We start from the raw sequence: 23,160 nt of genomic DNA on the forward strand, positions 1-23,160 counted from the left end.
CCTTTTGTACTCTTTTCTCTGTGATCATTGGCTTGTTTGTGGGACAGGAAGCAAGCAGAGACAACATGCTTTAGCCTGAGGATTTAATTAACCCTTTTGCAGCGTTCAGTATCTTTGCCTCCGGCAGCACCGTCAACTTTCCCCCTGAATCCGTCTATTATCATTGTGCATTACAAAGTGTTTTTAACGGCCTGAGCCAGAACGGCATGAGCCCACAATTATTTATATTTGTAGTTAGAGGTCTGTCCAAATGGAGGGTGCATTTACATGAAAGAACCACTTCCTGAACTGCACACACAGTTGGTTTAAAGTCATGTTTATCTCCTGGGACCCAGGTTAATTCTGTGGAATGTATGGAGCATACATCAAAACTTTGGCAGCTCAGGCTCATAACAACCAAACAAGATGGCCGCCTCCACCTACATGTAGAAAGGCACTTTGAAATTTTCCATTTCCCATAACAGTCAACTTTATGACTCAGATTGTTAATTTGTTACCAATTTGGACCAAATTGCGAGCAGTTTTATGCTATGGACTTATGCCTGCTGGGTAAAGAGTTAAGATTGCCCATTCTCGTTTTACATTGACCACTACAGGCAGTAAAGTGAAAACACTTTCATCCCATCCGTCAAACCGAGGTCCTAGAGGTGAAAGAACAACGTGTAGCCCACTGCGCCACCTGTTCCCATTCCTTTTAATAAGGCCGGCAGTTTCAAAGAGCACAATTGATAGCTAAATGATAAAGATTTCTGAAACATCCAGAGCTGATGACTGTATCTCAGAGCAACAAACAGGACTGAAGACAAATCCGCAGAAAATTTAGTTCAATATTTGATTTTTGATTTGACAGAAGGGGAAATTTTGCAGTTGTGTCCTTGTGATATTCAGGCACCTTAGCACCAGGCTTATCCCAGTCTCTACAGCATTGCTTGGGACAAGGAGATGTCCACTGGCAGAGGGTCGGTAACCAGAGGACACAGACCTGAGATAATTGGCAAAAGAACCAGAGGGAAGATGAGGGAAACAAAATGAGACAAAGTGAGTTGTTACGATCTGGAAGGCACTGGGTGGTGGAAGCAGATTCAATAGTAACTTTCAAAAGGGAATTGGATATATACTTGAAAAGGAAAAAATTACAGGGCTATGGGGAGAGAGTAGGGGTGTCAGGCTAATTGGAAAGCTCTTTCAATGGGCCGGCACAGGGACGATGGGTTGAATGACCTCTTTCTGTGCTGTGTGATTCGATGATGATTTTATGTGGGATTGCAGGGGAATTACGAGAACATCTGAGCTGGGAGTACTTGACGCCTTGAACACTGTCACAGGACAAAAAGGGAACAGTGTTCCATTCCCCAGGACTGTGATCCCTCATACTGAAAAACATAACATTTGCCTCTAAATGAGAATAAAAATGAATAAAATAAGATTCTATTGTGGTGAGATGTGAGGTCCCGGCAGTGGGTGACACTCAAATCCCCCAGCCACGAGCGTGATGTCTTTTGTCAGTTCTTGGCTAGGTGCCTAGGTACAATGCCTCATGGAACTATTTCAGTTGCCAGATTGGCTTCAACAAGAATAACCAACGTCGCATTTTAGTCCCTGGTGAACCATGTAATATCGTAAGTGAAAGAGCAAACAAAACGAGTACAGATTTCAACATATTCCCTGCAGAAATAGACTTCTCTTCCTTAAAGCAAAGCTCTTACATCTGGAACAGTCTAAGAAAGGGGCCAAACCTCTCTGGAATGACCACCTTTGAAACAGATGTCAACTGATTTCCATAGAAAGTATCACCTCCCCCTCCCCCTTCTCCTCCCCCTCCCCCTTCTCCTCCCCCTCTCCCTTCTCCTCCCCCTCCTCCCCACCCCCCAAATCCTCGCTTACCAATAGGGAGGAAATTCTGCCTATGGTACAGGGTTCAGGTAAGATCCGTTAACATATTTTTGGAACCATCAATAAAGGTCACTAAAGGAAGGTGGTCATTCTATGCAAACAGTCTTTAAGACCGTGACTGGTCTAATTGTTTTCATGAATCATGAAGACAATTAGGAAAAGCTGATTTCCTTTAAAGCTTTATTCAGACTGAATCCAATGGAACTGGAATTAGCCACCAATGAACTGGACAGTCGTTACCTGGTATCTGTAAAGCTTTGATGAGCCATTGTTTCAGCACATCAATTCTCTCCTTCTGAATCCAGAGCTCCATGTATTCAGAAAAACATTCAACATCTTCACCTGAAAGTGTGTTTTACAGAAACAGTTAGACAGGACTCTCTTAATGGAGCCTTTTATAGACTATAATCTTAAGGCAGTTAATAGTAATTGATATGTAATTAGTGGATATATATTTAAGCTCTAAAAATATGCACCATCTAATCATTTGGATGATATTATTGCCACTAGCACCTCTATATACTTTCACCTTCTTAGACCCAGGCCTATATTCCCAGGTCTGTGCTCCCAGGCATGCATTCCTCAACATATTTTCCCAGGTGTGCTTTCCCAGGTGTATATTCCCTTTCGTGTATTCCCAATATGTATTCCTCAGCGTATATTTCTCATCATGTATCTGCCAACTTGTGCTCCCGACCATGTACTACTAGGTGTGCACTTGTCAGTATATAGTCTCCAGTGTGTATTCCCAGGCATGCAACCCCAATTGTGCACTTCCTGGCTTATACTCGCAGATGTATACTCCCAGATGTGTACTCCCGAGGTGTACTGGCAGGGGTATGCTCCCAGATGTGTACTGGCAGGGGTATGCTCCCAGATGTGTATTCCCGGGCCTGTACTCATGGCTATCCAGTCTCATCAAACACATTAGGACACCCAGCTCCTCTTTCTAATTTTTCCTTCTGCCTTTTTAAGGTGTCTAGCCTTTACTCTGCATGTTCCCCACAAGAGACCATGTAGAGATCTGTGGGCATACCTCCAATCCCCCCACCCTGTGCCATGCAGTGTTGGAACACCAAACCACCCTGACACCACTGATTTAACACACCAGTTCATGAAAGCAGGAAACTGCACTCTTTTGAAATTAGTAACAAAGCAATAATATGTAAATGGTTGCCTCAGAGAAGGGCCTCCCTGAGCAGTGGGCCTATCACAGATATTGTCTATTTATTGGATGGTAGAATTTCATTTTATTTCAAAATTTCTTTTTAAAATATGATGCAGCTGAAATATAGGCCTCGATATTAACCCCCCCACGAGGGACGGGAGAGAGTCGAGGCGTCCGAGTGTCTTGCCATGGAGAGACTGGACACCTAATTAACATATTAAATCAGGCTCCCACAGTGCAGTTGGGAGCCTGATTTAAAATTGACTGTTGCTGCACAGGTTTCTCAGGGGTCAGGAAACCCGGTGATGAAAGGGAGGCGGGAGCTGCCAGCTCCACCAGGTAAAGTGGCTGTTCCAGCACTCCTTGTGGGCCAGGAGGAGCAGGAGTGCTTCCCCCCTAGGCCCCTCTCCTCCCAGCCCCGATCACGGGCCTCTCCCCCCAGCCCCGATCTCGGGCCTCTCCCCCCAGCCCCGATCACGGGCCTCTCCCCCCAGCCCCGATCTCAGGCCTCTCCCCCACCCCCCACGCGATCGCAGGCCTCTCCGACCTCCCGATTGCCAGAGACCGTCCCCAAGGATTCCTGGCTGTGGCCTCCTGCCGCTGATGCTCCCTCCCACACCAGCCGGCCAGGCTGTCTATTTGGCCGGCTGCCAGGCGGAAACGGAGCTAAAAAATGTTAATAAGATCCTGCCGTTAAGTTCGGCAGGACCTCCACGTCCCCGGTCTTACCGGATTCTTCGGCCATTTTCCTTTAAATATCAGGGCCTTAAATACATCAATCATTAACAGAATTCAGTAAATAATTTTTTCTGAGACTCCCACTCTGTTCAACCTCGGTGATTTCTGGGACTTTGGGCCATGGTCTTTCACCAAAGTGTCAGATATTTATTAAACCAGGGTGGGCTCTTATGTCGGATATTTATGGCGTCAAGGTCCTATTGACATAATAGGACCCCATTTGCATGAAAGTTTGAGGCTCCCGCCTGATTCATGGGGCACCTCATCTGCCTGAAAAACCAGGCATTTTAAAATTGCACCAGTTCGGGACGGAGCAGGGAGTTTACCCGCTCTATTTTAACTGCCCTCCCCCCCCCCCCCGGTTTCAGATTATGGCACCATCTATTTAGAAGCCAACGGTATGTTAACAGCTGGGAAAAAAAGCTGAACAATCAACCAGCAATGGTTGGCAAATGGGGCAACCTGGTTATATTTGACCATCAGTCTGCTTCATGCATCAGTCTATGGAGCCAACTGGCCTATGGAGCCAATCCAGCAAACAGCAATGACTGAGTCTGTCCAACGCGAGTATCCCATTGTCATCGATTTTCAAAATGTCCTGCACAATGTATCATTATTACAGGCAGTCCTCCATTACCACAGAAAGGGGAAACAAAGTACTTTTATGCAAAATATGTCCCCTTTTTTTTAGAAAGAAATGATAAATTTATCTCAAAATTATCCGGCCTTTTTTTAAAATGTCAGTTTTATCCACTGACGTGAATACTCTCACCACAGGTTCTCCCTCCCTGCTAGGCCATTGGGTGATATCAGACTGGTGTATCCTGAATCTCACCTCATGGGAGGTAGGGGACTTTAAACGGCCCTCTGGGATGCCAGGCGAAGCCAAGCGACTCCGTGAAAACCACACTACAGGCTCACTTACAGCCCATAACATTGTTTTCCGGGATTGGGCAATTCCGGAGTAATCCTCAGTCCAGTCTGAAGTCCCACCTCCCCCTGTTTGCGTTGGAGCCTCTCCGGTACAAATGGGAACGAATGTCCCCATAATTTGTCACCGGGGGACCTCAGTAGGAAGGTGACCCTAATGGAGGGTCTCCCACCACAGGCGGAATTTACGTTTATCACATTCTTCTCTAAAATGGGGGAGTACTTTGAATAAAAAGTATTCCCCCTGGACATTCCTTCTCCTTTCAGCAAGATAATTATTACATGAAGAATAAATTTATAACAGTAATTTAATTGCAAATGTGTTTTACAATAAAAATGAATCTTACTTGGTTGCACCAGTGAATGGAAACATGTGGTGTCACTGCTAAAAATGTCAGCTTTAGATGGTGCTTTATGATTCATGTCAATATTTTATTAATAAATTATCTGGAATCTTAAAACTATAAAAGTGATATTTTTAAACTTGTTTCTCAGTGAAACCTTGAACGCCTGGTTTATTACTACGTCTCGTGGCCCTATATTTCTATAAAGATTAGATCACTTGGCAGTGATTACTGTAATAATTTCAGGTTTCATTGAATAGTTTCTACCTTGTCGCTGTAAAACCATCCCTTATGGTCGTGTTTCAACAAAGTCTAATCGATGTTCATGACTTTGCCTAAATACCAACAGTGACTGCACTTCAAAAGTGGTTGAGAAGAAAGAAAGATCTTGCATTTATATAGCACCTGTCACATCCTCAGGACATCCCAAAGCTCTTCACAGCTAATGAAGAACGATTGAAGTGCAGTCACTGTTGTAATATAGGAAACAGGGCAACAAATTTGCAGACGACAAAGTCCCACAAACAGCAATGAGACAATGACCAGATAACCTGTTTTAGTGATTTTGCTTCAGAGATGAATATTGGCCAGGACAGTGAGGAGAACTCCCCTGCTCTTCTTCAAATAGTGCCACGAGATCTTTTGCATCCACCTGAGAAGTTTAACGTCTCGTCCAAAAGACGGCACCTCCAACAGTGCAGCACTCCCTCAATACTGCATTGAAGTGGCAGCCTAGATGATGTGCTCAACTATCTGAACCCACAACCTTCTGGTCTTCTGAGGCTGACACTTGTATAAATACAAGTTCTTTCTTTCTTTGAAATAGAAACCCAATTTCCTCTCTGTAAGTCCATTATCTCCAGCTTTATTGAACAGAAATGTGGGCGCAATTTCAACCCATCCCACCTTGTGGGAACAGAGCAATAGGGCCTTTAAAATGCAGCGTTCTGCCTTACCACCCTATTCTCGCTGGAATCCCGCTGACCACCATTTTAACTGATCAGTGCAGTTTGGAGGCTGAAGCTCCCTCTGGAAGCAGGCAAGAGCCTCATTAATTTATGCAAATCAGGGTCCCTTTGATCAACAAGACCCAGATTGCACTTTAACCCAGGCCGGAGCGGGGAAGCCACGGCGGCTTTCCCACCAGGTGAAGGCGGATCGGCAGCTGTCGGGAGGAGCAAGAGGTAAATGGAAGACTCCAAGGTAAGTGGAAGACTTTCCTTTGTGGGGCCAGGAGGATCAGGAACCCTCCTCCGGGCCCCACATCCAAAGTTGTAGCCTCCCCAGCCCTGGACCCCCTACCTCTTCTCTCCCACAAGAACCTTCCGAAATCCCCTCCCCATGACTTACCTACTGGCCAGTCAGCCCTCCTCTGGAGCCGGACAGCAGCCTCCGGCCAGCTGCCACTTTCTGCCAATTTTGTTTGCCTTTGTGGCAAGTATCACCTCATCCTCAATGACTTCATCCTTTACCTAAATTTCCCTTGTTCCTTCAATTTCTTTGCCTCGAGGGCTACTTCAAGTATTAGCTCCATCCCGCACCCAAACCTTGACCCCCATATATTGCTGTAGGGCTTCTCCTCCCCATCCCACACCCCCATCCCTCTCCAGTGTCATCTCCTCCATAAGACCCACCTCTTGCTCCCTCAATCCCCTTCCAACCCAAATCCTGACCACTCAACTACCTTCCCTTGCCCCAATGCTCACCAACATTGTTAATGGTTCCCTTTGCACAGGTAATGTTTCCTTGCCATCAAAACTGCTGTTATCTAAAGACCTTGACTCCTCAGTTCTTTCCAACTATGGACCATATCTAAGCTCCCTTTCCTCACTAAGGTTCATGTAATTACCACCCAGTTCTATACTCACCTCTCCCACAATTCCCCATTAGGAATCTCTTCATATCAGCCTCTGCTCTTCAGATGACACCGACTACACTGAGGCAGCAAGTGGGATGGTTTTCCACCAAATGTAAATGGGACACACACAAGAAAACAGACTTTCTGAAAAAACATTCTACTGAAAAAAAGGAGCTAGCTGGTTGAGAATCAGACTGGCGGAACTCTAGTCTAGAAAAAAACCACCTTTCTTTCTGTTTATAACTAACCAGGCCCGTACTTCTAATATGTTTTTATTTCAGATATTTCATCTTTCTTCGATAACTTTAAAATGCCAATATGGTTAAGCTATCATGTGTTGCGTGACATGTCCACAAACGTGGTTTTGGTTTAGAACTCTCAAGGCTTACAACAGAAGGGCTTCCTCTGGCACATGTCTGCGATCCAAAAGATGTGGGGTTTATATGAGGCAAAAAGAGAAAGAGGCTTCGGAAAGGAAGAGCTTTGGCCTACACGAACCTATTGCTGAGTAGTCGGGAGGGGGAATTAGCCTCATGGGCACTCCGTCATCCCAGATCCCCAGGAATTAGCTGTTGGTGATGCGTGAAACTTGGATCTGTGCATCTAGAACATCAAGGTATCTGGGCTGATGCAAACTGCTCTGTGCCGATCCTTCCACTGCACTGAGACTTCGGACAACAACTATTGGAGGTATTACCTGGAGGCTAGGTATTCCGTGGAAGATATGCTCAGATATCAAGTCCTCCACGCCTACGGTGATCGGGTTGATGGGGGGGAAAAGCAGCTGCTCCTGGAGTTGTGCACTGCCAACTGGTGGAAGTACTATTCACTGTAAGGGGGCATAACCTTCAAATCAGAGCTAGGCCATGCAGGGGTTATGTTAGGAAGCACTTTGTCACACAAAGGGTAGTGGAAATCTGGGGCTTAAAGGGTTAAATTATGAGGACAGATTGCATAGACTAGGCTTGTATTCCTTTGACTGTCGAAGATTGAGGGGGGATCTAATTGAGGCATCTGAGATGATCAAAGGAGTTGATAGGGTAGATAGAGAGAAACTATTTCCTCTGGTGGGAGAGTACAAAACAAGGGGGCATAACCTTAAAATTAGAACTAAGCCATTCAGGGGTGATGTTAAGAAGCATTTCTTCAAGGGTGGTGGAAATCTGGAGCTCTCTCCCCCAAAAAGCTGTGGATGCTTGGGGCCAATTGAAAATTTCAAAACTGAGATTGATAAATTTTTGGTAGGTAAGGGTATTAAGGGTTTTTTTTAATTCATTCATGGGATGTAGGCGTCACTGGCAAGGCCAGCATTTATTGCCCATCCCTAATGGCCCTTGAACCGTCTTCTTGAACCGCTGCAGTCCATGTGGTGAAGGTTCTCCCACAGTGCTGTTAGGTAGGGAGTTCCAGGATTTTGACCCAGCGACGATGAAGGAACGGCGATATATTTCCAAGTCGGGATAGTGTGTGACTTGAAAGGGAACGTGCAGGTGGTGTTGTTCCCATGTGCCTGCTGCCCTTGTCCTTCTAGGTGGTAGAGGTCGCGGGTTTGGGGGGTGCTGTCGAAGAAGCCTTGGCGAGTTGCTGCAGTGCATCCTGTATGGTTACGGAACCGAGGCGGGTAAATGGAGTTAAGATACAGGTCAGCCATGACCTAATTGAATGACGGAGGAGGCTCGAGGGGCTGAATGGCCTATTCCTGTTCCTATGCGCTACGATATGAGTCAGGAGGATGGGGTGGCATCAGATTCACACAATATATGAAGAGTTATGCAGCTCACCCCCTGCCAACCTAGCCCAACACGTGTCAGTGGTCTGATAATCAGCAAGTTACCATACTCCTGGGGGCCAGGTAGGCAGGGTCTCTTTGATATGCCCAGTAATGGTAGTTTGGAATCACACCAACCCTCGATGACGGGTTCGGTAATCTTATACCTGAACCAGGCAAGTCTGCAGTATCCCAGAGCGCTGTTCATTATTGACCAGCCAGTCTGACTCTCCAGGGGAGGGGGGGGAACGATTCTTCCCAATTGGCTCCAGATACCCCTGCAAGCCTTTGCTCCAACAGTATGGTGGGCCTAAGTGGACACACAGCGGGAAGTTTACCAGTGTTTTGTCGGTAAGTTGTACAGTTTCAGTAAATTAAACTCCAGCAGCGACCTGGGGGTCTCATGAGCCCGGCCAAGCTGTACCTAAGCTTTCTGGATTAACTTAAATGGGGTGTGTTCCGACAGGGTTAAAGTGTGAACTCCACATTGGGCAAACAGAAATCCTGGGTTTAGATTTCTCAGTAGCTTGATTTAGAGATTCTTAAACATGAAAATAGGTTTCTGCACACATCAGAAAGCTGGCTGAACAAAAAAGTCAGATTTTTAGTAATCATGATTTTATTTTTCATTCATTATTTATTGTTTGCAGCTGCATTAACGTCGTCTATTGAGCCCGACAGTAGAGTGCACTTTAACGACCAGCAGTACCTGCACCTTCCAACCGGTGACGCTGCAGACCGATTAAAATTTAAAAGCCATCGCTCGCACCCGCACCATCTGTAGGAATTTATTGGAACTGCAACTAGGTGCTCGCTGTTGCTGTAATACTGCTAAGTACCAACTGGTGGCGCATTAGTACCATCTGTAGGAATATGTTGGTACTACAGCTGTGTGCGTTATATTCGAACTGCAGTATCACTAAATACCAACAGAGGACGCTGCAGACCTACTAAAAATTAGGTCTGCAGCGTCCTCTGTTGGTATTTAGTGATACTGCAGTTCGAATATAAATTAAACACACGACAATACTAAAAATTAAACACACTACAATCTGTAGGAATATTTTGGCTCTACAGCTGTGTGAATTTTTTGTAGTATCACTAAATACCAGCTGTTGGAATATTTTGGTACTGCAGCGGTGTGAATTTTATTATGACCAACTGCAGTACCATTAAATACCAAATGACGTTGCAGGCCGATTCAATTTTAAAAGCCATTTCTCAAATCAGCACCATCTGTAGGAATTTATTGGTACTGCAACTGAGTGTTCGCTATTGCTGTAGTACTGCTAAATACCAACTAGTGGCGCTGCAAGAGTACCATCTGTTGGAATATTTTGGTATTGCAGCGGTGCGGATTTTAATATAATTAATTGCAATTCCACAAATTACCACATGATGACGCTACAGACCGATTAAAATTAAAAGCCATCACTTGTCACTGCACCATCTGTAGGAATATTTTTGTACTACAGCTGTGTGAATTTTATTACAATTAACTGTAGTACCACTAAATGCCAACGGAGGACGCTGCAGACCTATTGATTGAAAGCCAGCGCTCGCAACAGCACCATCTGTAGGATGCTAGCGGTACCACAGCTGTGTGCACTACATCATAATTGTTACCAACTGGTGAAGCAGGCGGCCTATATAAAAAATAAAAAGCTGTTGCTTGTAACAGATGGAAAGTCTCCCTCCCTGCAGTTATTTCCATCTTTTGCCACAAATAAATCGGATGGGACAGGGAAGAGGGATACATCAGTCACAAAAGCCACAGACGACACCTTGTCCATGTTTTAATCTGAATTTAATCATAGAATCATAGAAGTTTACAACATGGAAACAGGCCCTTCGGCCCAACATGTCCATGTTGCCCAGTTTATACCACTAAGCTAGTCCCAATTGCCTGCACTTGGCCCATATCCCTCTATACCCATCTTACCCATGTAACTGTCCAAATGCTTTTTAAAAGACAAAATTGTACCTGCCTCTACTACTGCCTCTGGCAGCTCGTTCCAGACACTCACCACCCTTTGAGTGAAAAAATTGCCCCTCTGGACCCTTTTGTATCTCTCCCCTCTCACCTTAAATCTATGCCCCCTCGTTATAGACTCCCCTACCTTTGGGAAAAGATTTTAACTATCTACTTTATCTATGCCCCTCATTATTTTATAGACTTCTATAAGATCACCCCTAAACCTCCTACTCTCCAGGGAAAAAAGTCTCAGTCTATCCAACCTCTCCCTATAAGTCAAACCATCAAGTCCCGGTAGCATCCTAGTAAATCTTTTCTGCACTCTTTCTAGTTTAATAATATCCTTTCTATAATAGGGTGACCAGAACTGTACACAGTATTCCAAGTGTGGCCTTACTAATGTCTTGTACAACTTCAACAAGACATCCCAACTCCTGTATTCAATGTTCTGACCAATGAAACCAAGTATGCTGAATGCCTTCTTCACCACCCTATCCACCTGTGACTCCACTTTCAAGGAGCTATGAACCTGTACTCCTAGATCTCTTTGTTCTATAACTCTCCCCAACGCCCTACCATTAACGGAGTAGGTCCTGGCCCGATTCGATCTACCAAAATGCATCACCTCACATTTATCTAAATTAAACTCCATCTGCCATTCATCGGCCCACTGGCCCAATTTATCAAGATCCCGTTGCAATCCTAGATAACCTTCTTCACTGTCCACAATGCCACCAATCTTGGTGTCATCTGCAAACTTACTAACCATGCCTCCTAAATTCTCATCCAAATCATTAATATAAATAACAAATAACAGCGGACACAGCACCGATCCCTGAGGCACACCGCTGGTCACAGGCCTCCAGTTTGAAAAACAACCCTCTACAACCACCCTCTGTCTTCTGTCGTCAATCCAATTTTGTATCCAATTGGCTACCTCACCTTGGATCCCGTGAGATTTAACCTTATGTAACAACCTACCATGCGGTACCTTGTCAAAGGCTTTGCTAAAGTCCATGTAGACCACGTCTACTGCACAGCCCTCATCTATCTTCTTGGTTACCCCTTCAAAAAACTCAATCAAATTCGTGAGACATGATTTTCCTCTCACAAAACCATGTCCTGTTTCCGCTGATATATAAAAACATACAATCAAAAGCAAAATACTGCGGATGCTGGAAATCTGAAATAAAAACAGAAAATGCTGGAGAAGCTCAGCAAGTCAGGCAGCATCTGTGGAGAAAGAAACAAGGTTAACGTTTCAGGTCAAAGACCTTTCATCAGAACTGGAAGATGTTAAAGAGTTAAAGTTTTTAAGCGAGGGAAAGAGCCAGGGAAAGAGGGGGGAGGGAGGGAAGAACAAAAGGGAAGGTCTGTGATAGGGTAGAGGGCAGGAGTGATTAAATGGGACGATAGTGCAAGTCAAGGAAGGTGGTAATGGGACAGGTTAAGAAACAAAATAATGGTCAGGAGTAGCTGTAAATGGCAACAGCAGAACCATTACCAGCACCTGCTGACCGAAAAAATGGGAGCAGTGATTATGATCTGAAGTTATTGAAATCAATGTTTAGTCCGGGAGGTTGTAAAGTGCCTAAACGAAAGATGAGGTGCTGTTCCTCGAGCTTACGTTGAGTCTCATTGGAACAGTGTAAGAGGCCAAAGACAGAGAGGTCAGAGTGGGAGTGGGATGAGGAATTAAAATGGCAAGCAACTGGCAGGTCAGGGTCACACTGGGACAGAGCGGAGGAGATCAGCAAAGCGATCACCCAATCTGCGTTTGGTGTCCCCAATGTAGAGGAGACCGCATTGTGAGCAGCGAATACAGTATTCTAAATTGAAAGAAATACAAGTAAACCGCTGTTTCACCTGGAAGGAGTGTTTGGGGCCCTGGACGGTGGGAAGGGAAGAGGTGAAGTGGCAGGTATTGGATCTCCCCCCTTTCCCTGGCTCTGTACTTGCTTAAAAACTTTACCTTTTTAACATCTTCCAGCTCTGATGAAAGGTCTTTGACCTGAAACATTAACCCTGTTTCTTTCCCCACAGACGCTGCCTCACTTGCTGAGCTTCTCCAGCATTTTCTGTTTTTATATTATAAAAACATATGGCCACATTAGGTCAATGATTATTGTCAAGCAATTGAGTCACATTGCCTGGTAACTACAGGAACAAGTGCACTGGTAATGGGAGGCACATTCAGCGGTGCTCTGTCAATTTACTAATGGGTATATAGGCACATATTTGAAGCTTTATCCTTACTTCACAGCGATTGTGATCGGTGTGAAACGGAAGCCAATGCTGCTTCCTGCCGTGAGTAAACAAGAGGTAATTTATCAATCACGCCACCAGTGGGAGCCTTATTCACTACGACTGCATATCAGAAATTCAGAATTGCACTCCCCACAATTTTCTGATCATTTGTCTGTTCTCTCCACAGATGCCGTATGTTTCTAGCATTTTCTGTTTTTGTCTCAGGGCCTCAAATTTCCTTGGGGTCTGGGATCAGACTTGGGGTGGTCCAGGCGGTTAAGGGCAGGCAGGGGTGGGAAATGGGGAGAGACCTGGAAACGCCTGGTTTCCACCTTCAGGGAATTTCCTCAGGAGGATGGGGAGCAGGCAGCCTGACGTAGGGAAAGGAAGCAACACCGGTGGGAGATGGCGTCATCTGCCAGAAATCCTGCTGCTCACACCTCCTGTGCCCCGAACAAAGTGGATGTCAGCAAGATACCGGGGTTCAGTACAGTGGAGTGGAATGTGGGGCCCACAGGGGACCGGGATCATGGCCTGGACCAAGTCTGGGATGAAATTTCAGATGCAGTGAAGTCAGCCCTCTTAGAAAGGGGCCAATTTCGACATGATGCTGAATCTACAGCCTGTCTGGCGAGTGACAAAGTCCCACTCCCCCCCCCCACCACCACAGCAGGCACCCAAGAAGTGTTCGGTAGAACAGATGGCTGTGACACAACAACAACAACAACAACAACAACTTGCATTTATATAGCGCCTTTAACGTAGTAAAACATCCCAAGGCGCTTCAGAGGAACAATTATCAAACAAAATTTGATGCCGTGCCATATAAGGAGATATGAGGACAGGTGAACAAAAGCTTGGTTTTAAGGAGCATCTTAAAAGAAGAGAGAGAGATAGAGAGTTGCTGAGATTTAGGGAGGGAATTCCAGAGCTTAGGGCCTAGGCAGCTGAAGGCACGGCCGCTAATAGTGGAGCGATGAAAATAGGGGATGCGCAAGAGACCAAATTGGAGGAGCGCAGAGATCTCAGAGGGTTGGAGGGTTGGAGGAGGGAGGGGTGAGACCATGGAGGGATTTGAAAACAAAGCTGAGAATTATTAAATCCAGAAGTGCACCAGAACTACAAACATTAGGATGAACTTTCCCACAGGTCAAGGAAAAGAGATTTACCTGTAGTATTCTCTGTTACTTGCGAAGGCCTGTCTCTCCTTTGTGGGTCGATGGGCAGGCCTTGAGCTGGAGATGCCAGCAGACTGATCAATAGACCTGAAACCCTAGACAAAAAGATTTTAAAAGTTAGCTTGTTGGAATAAGGTCAGTTCAAGGGCAAGCACATTGTGCACAATACTGATTGCTGGTTGTCTTTTTCTTCCACCCTCCGTAAGCTTGAGCTCATCCAAAACTCTGCTGCCCATATCCTAACTTGCGTCAAGTCCCATTCACCCATCATCCCTGTGCTCGACGACCTACATTGGCTCCTGGTCCACCAATTTTAAAATTCTCATCCTTGATTTCAAATTCCTCCATGGCCTCACCCCTCCCTATCTCTATAACCTGTTCCAGCCCTACAACCCTCCGGGAACTCTAGCGTTTCTCCAATTCTGGCCTCTTGCATATCCCCGATTTCCACCCCACCAATGGCAGCCGTGCCCCCTGCTGTCTAAGCTCTTGAATTCTCTCTCTAAACTTCTCCACCTCGTTCTCCTTTAAGATGCTCCTTAAAATCTAGCTCTTTGACCAAGCTTTTGGACGCCTGTCCTAATACCTCCTTATGTGGCTCAGTGTCAAATTTTGACTGATAACGCTCCTTGGGATGTTTTATTACATTAAAGGCGCTATATAAAAGCATTGTTGTTGTTGTATTAACCCTACTCTTTTTGACGTCAATAGGCTCATTAAAAGAGGGCATAGATATTTATTTTGGGGACTCTGATAATAAATGTAATTATTATGTAATTATTGGCGATGGGAGGAGTCCCACACCTCTATCACCACATCCTTGCCAACCTCCACCGCTTTCATTTCCCCCAATGCAGTGAATTCAAAATTGACGTGCTGGTTTACAAATCCCTTCATGTCTTTGGCCCTTCAAACAGCTGCCATCTCCACCCATTGTACTTGTCAGCACAGGTCCTCTGCTGTTTCATCTCCTTCCCACCCTCCCCACTCCACTCAAACTTCCAGTGGTACAGCCTCCGACATCTTCGCTCCACACTCTGGAACTCTCTCGCTAACCCCACTGACATATAAATGTAAGATGTTGTTGTTTTGTTCGTGGGGAACACAAAATAGTGTACGATACAGTGGTGGAGACTCGTGTATAAACAGGGCAGCTCAACTTAGTGCACCCTCATAGATTTAAACACTGAGCCCAGTTACAGCACTGGAGTGAGAGTAAGTTACCTTCATACTGTAAATCTGACAGGAGTATTGTGAAGGAGCGTTTGCTCAGGGAAAATTACACTGGGATGAAAATTCCTCCAACCAAGGGGGCAGAACTAGGATGTGATTCCAGCGGAGGGGTCCATGATTTGGGGCAGAACCTGGATCTGCAGGTTTAGAAATTGTACTCCAGGACGGGGAAGGCATTTCTTAGGCAGGGGCTGAGTCGGAACTGGGAGGCATTCCTGGGCTACCCAGAAATTCGGTGCAGCTCTCCCTGATAGACCCTGTGGGACCTTCGCCTGCTGAGAGCAGGCATGGATTCGGCTGCGAGCCTCTTCAGGACCCCCAAAGGAAAAATAAAACAAAGGCAATTGATCCCAGAGGCATTGATAACCTTTACAAAATTCAGCTGTTTTCAGCTTTAAATGACGCCCACACACATGTTCAAAGCACACACAGGCAGTGTTGTTTTTTTCCTGTGACCAGTGATACAGAGCTGACAACTTTACCTCCTGATAGCTTTCAATCTGTCAAAATCTCAGCCAGGTACGATTTGCACCTTCCATTTACTTTACTCAGTTTCCCTTACAGTAAATGCCAGAATTTGTCGCCGAAAGCGTGTTTCTGTGGTTAGTCTAGACGCTGGACTGCGATAAAAGAAAATTCTTAACAACGTCAGCATGTCTGTCCTCTGACTGACTCACTATACTGAGAAACACAGCCAGAATGTTCCTAATCCCACATTGTCATTGTGAAATCTCTCAACCAGTGGTAATGAGACACATCTGAAGCCGCAAGAACACATGGATTTGCTTTCCACCTTGTGTCCCACAGCAAACAGCCTCTGTTTCAGTAAGTTTAACATCTCCAGTTTTAAACTGCATTTCTGTGTAGCCATTTTAAAATCTAACGGAATCTTTTTATTAAAGTCTGTGTACAGCAGGTTGACATGTGTGCAGCTATTTTTAAATTTATTTTCCTCACCATTTCCTCTCAATTTTAAAATGGCCAGAAAAGGAAGGGGATTTCCAATGAGACTGGTTATACCCGTTAGCTAGGAAAGCTGGAGAGACAGATTAATATCAACGATGTAACCACACTCACTGAAATCTGCTGGTAGCCAGGGTTTACACAACAGGCAGCTCTGTGTTTAACTCGTTCCAGATAGACAAAAACCACTGTCAATATAGAATGGAATAATTTCACCATTTTCAAATGTAGGACTTGAATTTTGTTTGTTCAATTTGGTTCTGGTTTTCAGCTGTATACAAGGTACGACAGAATTTAATCGCACGCACTGTTGTATAGCAGCAAGAATTAACCAACATATTTTACAGTGTGTTGGGACACTGAGGCAGAATGCCACAGAGTGGTAGGACATTGTTTCTTCAAGGCCATCAGCACCCCTCTCACTGAGTTCCCGATCTCAGCAATGTCACTGTGTACTGGTACTCACCAGGGGCCAGCTTCCCCACAAGCCGGGAGAGCCACCCCAGGAATACTCACCTATCTCTTTTTGGTCCACTCCAGACAGGCACTGGCTGAGCTGGAGGCCTGGGAGAACACCCACTCACTCAGCAGAATAATTCATAGTAGGGGGATGAACTCTTCTGACTGCTAGGTGAAGTAACAACATAAATATATTCAAAAAGATAGTCGTTACACACAGCAACCAGAGAGATTGCCATGATGTGTTGCCCAGGGAGAACTGAAGGAGGAAAGTGCCATACAAACCCACAGAGCAGGCCTGAACACAGGTACAAGTTCCACTCTGCTTAGCTCCACATCTGAGGCGCCTCATCGGAACAGGGTGGTGTCAAATGGAGGCTGTGATATCTCACAGCAAGGCGGAGGGAATATCAGAGGGAGAGTCCGACCCAGGCAGTCACTAGTGCCTCCTGATGGCCAACTGCAGGGCACATTCACGGCCAGGGAGAAGATTGTGTGCCCATCCTCTTAGTGCTGTCAGACCAAGGACACAAGGAAAGGGAATAAAAATTACAGAGGGGGAAACATACCCCCAAAAAAATCCTTGTAAAAAGAAAGTTAAGACTTATTCCCTTCCCCTTTTTCTCTTCTGGAAGTTCAATAATTCCTTAGTTAAAAGAAACAACCTAAAATAAATCCTTTCTCTGAAAAAGAAACACTTCAGAGCGGCTATGAGGAAGCAGTTGCTTTAGATGAAGGTGATTCCAAATATTACTGAGCCTTAATTGGGCTTGGGATAGATTATCAGGACCTTGCAGGTTCAATATTTAAAATATTAGTGAAAAATAATTCAAAACTAAATTTAATCAATTGTAACATTCTCACAGCACTGTTCCAAATTCACAGCCAGTGTCGTTTGTGTTCTAGGGAAAATCAGCCATATAGACATTAACAGAAAAGGATTTCACTGAAGTCCCAGGAAGAAAATTTCCATTCAGTACCGATATGTTTAATGTTTGTCACCTATGTAGCTTTTTAGAATTATATTGAATAAAAGATCACTGTCTGCGACTTAATATGCTGTTCAGAGTAAGTTTTCTTTTAACACTTCCAGTTTTCAGAATGAAGCATTGATATAAGTGCCTGTCAGTGAAGCTTCAAACTAAAACAAAAATCATGAAGCACGAGTACACTTACCAGGTTAATATTACTGAGTGATGCATCCTGTGAATGAAGCCTCTCATCCTGGCCTCCAGCAGAATTCTGGATGATATTTATTAAGCATCACATCAAAGCAGGAAAGGCGGACCAAACACATTCACAGCTAATTGTCTGGGTAACAGCAGTAAATCAAGTGTTACTTGAGTGCCCACTGATTTCAGGGTGCAAAATGTCACAGGAAACATAGGGGACTCTGCATAACTCTGATGAATTGCTACCACAATGTGACATTCAGAGCCCTTTTAGAGGAATACAGAACAGCTGCAGCACCTGCACCCCCCCCCCCCCCAACACACAGACACACACACACAGACACACACACACACAACAGTTAAACTGACCAGTCAAATCTCATTGATTAGGCTTTAAAAATGTAGACCCTGATATTCCGTTGGGATTTTCCCAGTCTCCCCACGGTCACTCCGATGGGAAACCAGCGGAACCCCCCCAAAAAGAACAGTGACCCAGCGTAACCGGGTATGCCAAGTCTCTGCCGTTTATATGGGGGTTCCATCGGTCTCTTACCAGAATTATGGGGGGATATCAGGAGAACCTTCATGGAATATTTTCACATAGTCCCTTAAAAATGGTCACAGCTCTTGTTTGTGTTATTGGGTTTGCAATCGGTCTCACTCTTTTTGGTTATAAATCTCACACCTAACGTTCCCTGATCTGCAGTTATACCACGTCATACTGAGGTAATTGGAGGTTAGATTGTATTCAAAATTGGCACAAGTTCTACCTGTACTGGCTGCAAATCCTGCTCTTTGAACTGATCCCAGTATCATGTTGATCCACCATTAAGCAGAACCAATTCAGAGGCACTGCACAATGAAGAGGCATCAGATTCCTGGGTACATCATTCCCAACTGCCCACTGTACAATGAATTTGCCCATAAGGGTAATTTGTACCATGTCTGATGTACACAACCATGCATTATCAATGTACATGTCAATGCAGAATCTGTCCCATACAATGTCTGACATAAAGAAAAAAGAAAGACTTGCATTTATACAGCGCCTTTTATGACCTCAGGATGTCCCAAAGCGCTTTACAGCCAATGAAATACTTGGAAGTGTCGTCACTGTTGTAATGTAGGAAACGCTGCAGCCAATTTGCACACAGCAAGGTCCCACAAACAGCAATGTGATAATGACCAGATAATCTGTTTTAATGGTGTTGGTTAAGGGATAAATATTGGCCAGGACACCAGAGAGAACTCCCCTGCTCTTCTTCAAAATAGTGCCATGGGATCTTTTATGTCCACCTGAGAGGGCAGACGGGGCCTCGGTTTAACATCTCATCTAAAAGATGGCACCTCCAACAGTACAGCACTGGAGTCTCAGTCTAAATTATATACTCAACTCCCTGGAGTGGGACTTGAACCCACAGCCTTCTGATACAGAAGTGAGATTGCTACCACTGCACCATAGCTAAAAGTTGTATCCACTTTAAATTTTATTAAACCCAGCACTATATTATTCTGGCTGAGGAGGAGCAGGGAAGGCTGAAACTTTGCTGAAAGTTGATTGCAGTGCCTATTGTGCATGAATGCAATGTCTGACAAACCTTGCCTGCAACATCTAACTGCTGTGTGAACTATGCATACATACAATGTGCAGATATTCTCCCATTTGTAGGCATCATATTCACTTTAACGGGTTTGCAAATGCAGTAGCCAACACACAATCAAAGGCTGTAGCTGATAATGGTGCACACAGCTGTGCATCAGCACTCATTGCATAACTGACAACCGTCCACTTTTCGTGCAGATGCCTTTTCTGTTGCCTTGTGAGTACCCTGCGTTTCGTGCTGTTATCCAGCAGCCACTCTGTATTGTGCTGTTGTGTAGGATGCACCTTCCCAAATCCACTGTTGCGTAGTGCTCACCTGTGTGCTGAATGTATTGATATCCTGGGCCACTGCAGGAAATGTACTCAATGCAGCCCCTGGGGCCTTTTGGATTAGTTAGGCCACACAGGGAGTTTTTGTTGTTTCATTTACAATTGATCCCCCTGTGTGATTCCTTGTCCTCCTCCCTCATCCTGCTGTCACTTTGAATTGCAGCACAGCGACAGCAGCCAGCCCTGTTTGTTTATTCGTTGGTAAAAGAGATATTTGTTCTGCACTAGGTTATGGTGACCACCCATTCCATCGCATGTAGTAATATTAGTGTCCCAGGTTCTGGGTGGGGTTAATTCTGGCCACTTGCACAGAGATCTTAAGCTCCCCCCATTGTAGAATCTAATTGTTTCTTAAATGATTCCAGGGTTTTTGCTGTCACTGCTCTATCTGGAAGTTTATTCCACAAGTTGATCATTCTGTGTGTGAAGAAGAATTTCCTGATTCTTCAAGTACATTTCCTGCAGTGGCCCAGGTCATCGGTCTCAATTATTCCAATGTTTTCCTGGCCTGCCTCCCATCTTCCACCCTCCATAAACTTGAGTTCATCCAAAACTCTGCTGCCCATATCCTAACTCACACCAAATCCCATTCACCCGTCACCCCTGTGCTCGTTGACCTACATTGGCTCCCGATCTACCAAGGTCTCAAATTGTGTTCAAATCCCTCCACAGCCTCACCCCTCTCTATCTCTATAACCTCCTCCAGCCCTACAACCCTCTGAGATCTCTGCGTTCCTCCAATTCTGGTCTCTTGTGCATCCCCGAATTCCTTCGCCCCACTATTGGTGGCTGTGTCTAGGGCCAAATCTCTGAACTTTCCTCCCTAAACCTCTCCGCTTCTCTAAGGCGCTCCTTAAAACCTACCTCTGTTAAAAGGAACCAGCGAACTTTTTTTTAAATTTCAAAATATACTTTATTTCATAGAATTTAAGGATACACACAATTCAATGTAAATATCACAATTCCAAAGCAATACAATTCAAAACAATACAATACAGGTCATACACAATATGATCCCAAAATTACAATTTAAGCACAGTATATTTCTTATGATACATGGTGTACAATACAAAGACGGTGGCCTTTCCCCATAGAGCCTTTACGTAGGCCGCACCTTGCTTCAGTGCGTCCCGCAGCACGTATTCCTGGACCTTGGAGTGAACCAGTCGGCAACACTCGGTCGTGGACAGCTCTTTCAGCTGGAAGGCCAGCAGGTTTCAGACAGACCAATGAGCCTCCTTCACCGAGCTGATGGTCTTCCAGCAGTATTAGATATCTATCTCGGTGTGCGTCCCAGGGAACAACCCGTAGAGCACAGCGTCCTGTGTTACCGAACTGTTGGGAATGAACCGGGACAGATATCAACACATCTCTCTCCACACCTTCAGTGCAAAGGGGCAGCCCATCAGGAGGTGGAAGACGGTCTCATCCCCTTTGCATCCTCGAGGGCAGCTCGCGGTGGCGCTGAGATGCTGTGCGTGCAGGAAAGACTGCACTGGGAGGGCCCTTCTCATCACCATCCAGGCTATATACTGGTGCCTGTTGGTCAGTTCCAGCGACGAGACATTCTGTCAAATGGCTTCAACTGTCTGGTCGGGGAACAGTCTTATCAGATCCATCCTCTCCTTTCCCTGCAGGACCACTGTCTGATTGCCAGGTGGTCGAAAGGGTTCCTCTTCAGGAACTTCTCCACCTGGGACAGGTGATGGGGGATGGTCCAGCTGGACGGGACGTCCTGCGTCTGCTTGGCCAGCGCGGTCAGACCCAACCTTCTCAGTGGGATGGACAGGTAGAAACTCAGCACGTAGTGACACTTGGTGTTTGCTTACTGGAGTTCTACACCCATCCTGAGGCAACCACACACAAAGGTGGCCATCAGGATCAGGGTGAAGTTGGGGACCCTCTTCCCCCCTTTGTCTGGTGTCCCTGTGGACGCGGTCCATGTTGGACATCCAGACAAATTGTCTGGATGACTGTGGCGGTGGAGTGGCGGGGAATGGCCAGACCTGGGTAAAGCAGCACTGCGAGCACCTCAAAACCTTATCACCAGTTTCTGCCGGCAATGGAGAGGGAACGTCACCCCCCCCAACCCCCGCGCACCCCCATGTACGAAGCTTCTGTTTGGCCTTGGCAACTTGTTCCTCCCAGTTCTTGGTGCAGGCCTGGGGCCCCCCAAAGCCACATCCCTAGCACCTTAAGGTAGTCGGACCTGACGGTGAAGGGAACAAAGGATCGGGTCTCCCACCTGCCAAAGAACATGGCCTCGTTCTTACTGCGGTTCATTCTGGCCTCCGAGGAACCGTGAGCTGCCCGGCATAATGTACATCCCAATGCAGCTTGCTGGATTAAGGCCGGCCTAATATTGGATGGTCCAAAGGTCACCAGGCCGTCAGCAAGGTACGTCCAGCGCAGGGTGGGGCGGGGGGGTTGTGTCGCGATCTTGGATCTTGGAGCGGGGGAGCCAGGCGCCCAGATTACTTTTGTGAGATCCGGAGGAGCATTTCTGCTCCTGCTGGCCCCGCAAATATAATTTAAAGCTTACCTTTACGGGGACTCTTTTGCTGTATTGCCAGTAAAACTGGTCGGAGAGTGCATGGCACAGGCTCCAAGCTGATCGATCCTAAAATGGCAATCCTATGTATATCATAGGACCCTGGTTTGAATATTAAAAGGGGCTTTCCCCCTGAATCAGGCTGGTGCTTCCACCACTCTGCAGTAAAAGTGGCAGAGGGCAGAGATTTTTAATGGCGAGCTAAGTCTCCTGACCCCAAGACGAGCCCTTGCAAGTTGAGCAAAAAAGAAAATGATCACACCCGACATAAATGTGCCACAATCTTTTCTGTGCTCCTGCATTTTTACAGCGCCTTGAAAATAGCACCTCAAAGTAACAGCTGCCGTTTCTGTTTTCTGAGGGTTTGGCTTCCTGTGAGCTGGGCTGGTTTTCTAAACGAGCAAGTGAATCCTCACTGAAGCACAGTCCGAATGCACTGCAGTGAACACTGTGATCTATCCTATTTCGATGCAACAGCAAAAACCTTGGTGTGAAACTTCTGAGGGGTAAGTTCTGAGAGGTTTCTGAGGGGAAACTATTTTTCTGCATTTTATGTTTTGCTGTATTCAGCCTCAGTAACATTGATGCACTGAGGCGTTTGAGATTTTAAATCGGTGTAAATGCAAATATTGTTTTGGGACAATTGAGATTGATATTAAAAATAAATATCAGCATTTATATTTGAATATTTATCAACACTAAATGTAAGTCGGTGTATTTTTAATTCAGGCTAAGTTAGCTCTTTGCTTG

The 23,160-nt window shown here is 45.5% G+C and overlaps 1 protein-coding gene and 1 long non-coding RNA gene across 4 annotated transcripts in view; one reads left to right on the forward strand and one right to left on the reverse strand.

Moving 5' to 3' along the window:
• Window positions 1–23,160, reverse strand: part of c32h1orf127 (chromosome 32 C1orf127 homolog) — an 81,602-nt gene that overhangs the window by 15,880 nt on the left and 42,562 nt on the right. Inside the window, exons 1-3 of one of the 2 annotated variants that reach the window (XM_067970385.1) lie at window positions 17,931–17,997; window positions 14,091–14,194; window positions 2,134–2,235 (exon numbers count right to left, since the gene is read on the reverse strand). In XM_067970385.1, coding sequence (XP_067826486.1) covers window positions 2,134–2,235; window positions 14,091–14,194; window positions 17,931–17,977 — 253 coding nt within the window. In that variant the 5' untranslated portion in view covers window positions 17,978–17,997. Of the gene's footprint in view, window positions 1–2,133; window positions 2,236–14,090; window positions 14,195–17,930; window positions 17,998–23,160 lie in introns of those variants that run through there. The other variant, XM_067970386.1, reaches the window with a different exon arrangement.
• Window positions 15,801–23,160, forward strand: part of LOC137301032 (uncharacterized) — a 34,886-nt gene continuing 27,526 nt past the window's right edge. Inside the window, exons 1-3 of one of the 2 annotated variants that reach the window (XR_010958217.1) lie at window positions 15,809–15,851; window positions 16,075–16,157; window positions 22,772–22,916. This is a non-coding gene — a long non-coding RNA (uncharacterized lncRNA). Of the gene's footprint in view, window positions 16,158–22,771; window positions 22,917–23,160 lie in introns of both variants that reach the window. The other variant, XR_010958216.1, reaches the window with a different exon arrangement.

Source organism: Heptranchias perlo, chromosome 32 (assembly GCF_035084215.1).
Source record: "Heptranchias perlo isolate sHepPer1 chromosome 32, sHepPer1.hap1, whole genome shotgun sequence".
NCBI lineage: Eukaryota > Metazoa > Chordata > Chondrichthyes > Hexanchiformes > Hexanchidae > Heptranchias > Heptranchias perlo.